Below are 3,441 nucleotides of genomic sequence, written 5' to 3'. Positions count from 1 at the left end.
GAGTGAGGGCTGCAGAGCACAGGAAGGTGCGAGCATCAGGGCCGGCAGGTGCGCCTCGCCCCCGGCCCCCCACCCCACCCCACCCCCCGTGCCCAGGACTCGGTCATTGCTCAGCTCTGGAGGGCCACAGGCTAGCGGTTCTGAGGGCCGTTTTCAGACCAACTCCTCTACTCTTGCTTGTAGGCCTGAGCGGCTTCACCCCACAAGAGGGGCCTGTTGTGTCCTCAGGGGTGGCCTGATCCCTTCAGTTCAGCCAGAGCAAAAGCTGGGAAGGGTCCTGGGCCTCTGCCACCTGCCCACTCCTGCTGCAACAACCCCTGCCCGCCTCAGGGGCCACGGCCCTGCCCAGGCCAACACTGCCGACAGCACCTCCACAGGAAGCCAGGGCTCTGTTCTGATGCAGGGGCCATCCCTCCCCTGCATCCCAGGCAAGGAGCTTGGGCATCTCCCAGAGCAGATCTGTTCACCCGGGTCATGCTGGGGTGAGGCTCACTCTCATCTGGGGCACCCCCCCAGTGGGGTCTGTGCTGGGTGCCTGGGGAGACCCTGATGTCACCCACAGGCAGCTTCGGTGACCTGGACGGGTGGGGCCCCAGCACAGCAGACAGAAGGCGGCTACCTGCCAGGCCCCTTTCTCCACGATGGCCACTCTGAGTCACTTGAGGTAGATGAGCTTCCCTGCTCAGTGGGCATACTCCTGAGACTTGGGGTTCAGGGGGACAGGGCAGAAGTCTGAGAACCAGATCTGGGGGCCCTTGTAATGGCCAAAACCCTCCCCTTGCCCAGCCTGTGGCCTGCCAGCCCTTCTCAGAGCGAGGGGCCAGGTCCGGGTCTCCAGGGTCATGGCTGGCTGCAGTTCCAGGGCCCTGGGCAGGGCAGTGGGCGTTCTGGAGCAGGGAGGGCCCATCTCACAGGTGCCAGGCTGCCTGCTGCTCCTGGCAGCCCCCAGGACACTGTCTGGCCAAGAGGGGTGAGCTCTGAAGGGCCGCCTCTCTCAAGGCTCCTGAAGTTCATGGCCATCCCCATGGGAGGGGCCAGGTGGCAGTGTGGCCTCGGTGACCACCCAGGCGGCTGAGCAGCAGGCTGTGGGGACGCTTGCCAGTGGCTGTGTCCTCAGGGACTGGAAGCTGGGGCCCTGCCCACAGCCTGGAGCACCCCCTCAGCCTCCAGCTTGCCCTCCCTGTGAGCAGGGAAGGGGCTGGGGACCATGGGAGGAGGAAAGGTGAGATTTGGTGTGTTGGGGAGGGCATGAGGGCAGCAAGGCCCCCCTCACGTCTGCCCTGTGCTGTGCCTGGGTCTTCCTGGGGCTCATGGGAGCCCCCTAGGGCGCCTGAGCACCAGCGAGCTCACACAGGCCTCAGGCCCCTGGAAGGTAGGTCTTGTCATCACCAGCTTCCCACACCGCCTGCCCTCGACAAGGCCTGGGAGTGGCCCATGAGCTCGAGGGGATGCCCTGGAGTCAGGATTGTGGGTGGGGTGGAGAGGCAGACTTGCCCACCTGCTGCAGAGGGTCTAAGACACTGTGCCACCTCCCCTGCAGCATGGCAGTGGCAGAGCTGAGGCCTCCAGGCCGCTGGGCTAGGGAGCATTCTGGGCTTCCTGGGCTCCAGGCTCCCAGTTTTGCACCAGTCAGGAAGGCCTAGCCCCTCACAGCCAATGAGGAAAGGGAACTGGGCCGGGCTGGGCTGTAGGAGACCGTGGGCCTCGGACCTCGGAGCAAACCTATCCCATTCACACCGGATGGGCCCGCCAGCCTCGGGGGGAGGGAGTCACCACTTCTCCCTTTGAGCTCGCTGGGCTCTCCCAGGGCTCCTCGCTGGGCTGACAGGCGAGGGCACCTTTCCCAAAAGTCCTAGCAGGGTGAGCACCCTCCCTTCCCTCCTGGCTCTTCCCAGGGCTGCCGCTTCTGAGCTCTGCTGGCTTCACCTCCAAGGAGGGGACCCTTGGGGGCACAGCCCCCACACGGGCACGCACACATGCATGTACACACACAGAGACACGCAGGCACACAGATTATGGAGCCACTCGGCGGCCCTGGGCCCTCTAGGGAGATGGGTACTGTGTCCTGCCCGACATCAAGACACTCCCAGGCCGCTGAGTCCCCAGATTAACCCGGGCCCAGCTGAGGGGCTCTGTGGGGCCAGTGCTGATGAGTGAGATGGGGGTGTGGGGGGTTGGCGAAGGGAAGCCCCTGGCCCTGCCTGGGTCTCAGAAGGGCAGCCGGCCCCCACCCCTGCCCTGGGGCATTATCATGCAGCACTTGGTTCAGCAAGGTAAGAAACGGAAGCGGTGAGGCAGCCCCTCTGCAGGCCTCGGGCCCCCACGTGTGTGAGGAAAGCTCTGGGTTCCACCTCTCCTCCCAACCACCGGAGGCCGCAGGTCACGGAGGTCGGCCAGGGCACGCCTCGGGACTGGACAAGCAGAGGGATTTCTAAGAGCACGCTCGCACGCTGGGGCAGCTCCTGCCGGCCGCTGCTGGCTGCTGCGAGCGCCTTTCTGGCTGCAGCGTCAGCAGCGGTGGTCTGAAAGCTGCTGTGTCCTGCCAGCGCAACCTCGCGTATTCTGTGTCCCGACTGGGAAATTGCAAAGTTGGGGGGATGGCAGATCGGCCAGCTGAGTCCAGGGCTGGCTGCAGACGGCCCCAGCGCCCCAGCACGCACTGGAAGGGGCGCTTCCCGACACGAAGCCGGCAGGCTCCAGCCCACGGAGTCCAGAGCAGGCACCGGCTTTGCTGCTCCTCACCAGCTTACAAGCGCCTCCCCTGAGGCTGACAGAGCTCGAGTGCTGGGTGTTTACCCAAGACAGCTATTTGGGGAAAAGGCGGAGAAAAGCAACATTTCTCCCAGCTTCCTGCCAGCCCGCTCAGCTGCGAACTCACCACCCCCAGGGGCGTCCTGCCTGTCCTTTACCAGGAGGCACAGGTTCATTCGGCTTTTCTGCGCCCCAGAAAACCGAGATGGAGAACACTGTCACTGGTCTGGCGACCCCTGTGAAACCCAAAGGACAATCCCTCCGTGAGTAAGCCGTAAACCACCAGGGCGGGCTCGGGACAGCAACCTTGCAGAACCACGGGGCTCCAGCACCAGGGTTGGCCCTGGCTCGACCCTCCTCGCCCTCTCCGGTGGGCACAGCTGCAGAGTCGGGACTGGGGCAGACGTGGAGCCCGGCCCCTCCCGGGAAGATGCCTCCCCGCCCCCGCCCCAAACTTCTCGGGGAGGCGGAAAGTTCAGCGCGGGCGGCCTTCAGCACCGCGGACAGCTCCGCGGGCCCACCGACCCGCCCTTACCTGTCGTCGTTCTGCGGGGACTGGTCTCCCAGCAGCAGGTCACGAAAACGGTACCGCGGCGGCAAGGGCAGCACCTCGGACTCCAGGTCGCTCATCCTGAGGCCGGCGGTGTCCAGGAGCTCGCCGTCCCAGTCCCCGGCGCAGGGCCGCCTGCG

The 3,441-nt window shown here is 65.6% G+C and overlaps 1 protein-coding gene across 1 annotated transcript in view; it reads right to left on the bottom strand.

The window, feature by feature from the left end:
* KCNT1 (potassium sodium-activated channel subfamily T member 1) overlaps positions 1 to 3,381 on the bottom strand; it is a 51,732-nt gene extending 48,351 nt beyond the window's left edge. The window contains exon 1 of the mRNA XM_027766279.1: positions 3,287 to 3,381. Coding sequence (XP_027622080.1) covers positions 3,287 to 3,381 — 95 coding nt within the window. The remainder of the gene's footprint in view (positions 1 to 3,286) is intronic.
* Positions 3,382 to 3,441: the final 60 nt, after the last annotated feature.

The sequence above is a fragment of the Tupaia chinensis genome, unplaced genomic scaffold (genome assembly GCF_000334495.1).
Source record: "Tupaia chinensis unplaced genomic scaffold, TupChi_1.0 Scaffold142100_1, whole genome shotgun sequence".
NCBI classification, from domain to species: Eukaryota; Metazoa; Chordata; class Mammalia; order Scandentia; family Tupaiidae; genus Tupaia; species Tupaia belangeri.
This window is presented reverse-complemented; position numbering and strand designations above follow the sequence as displayed.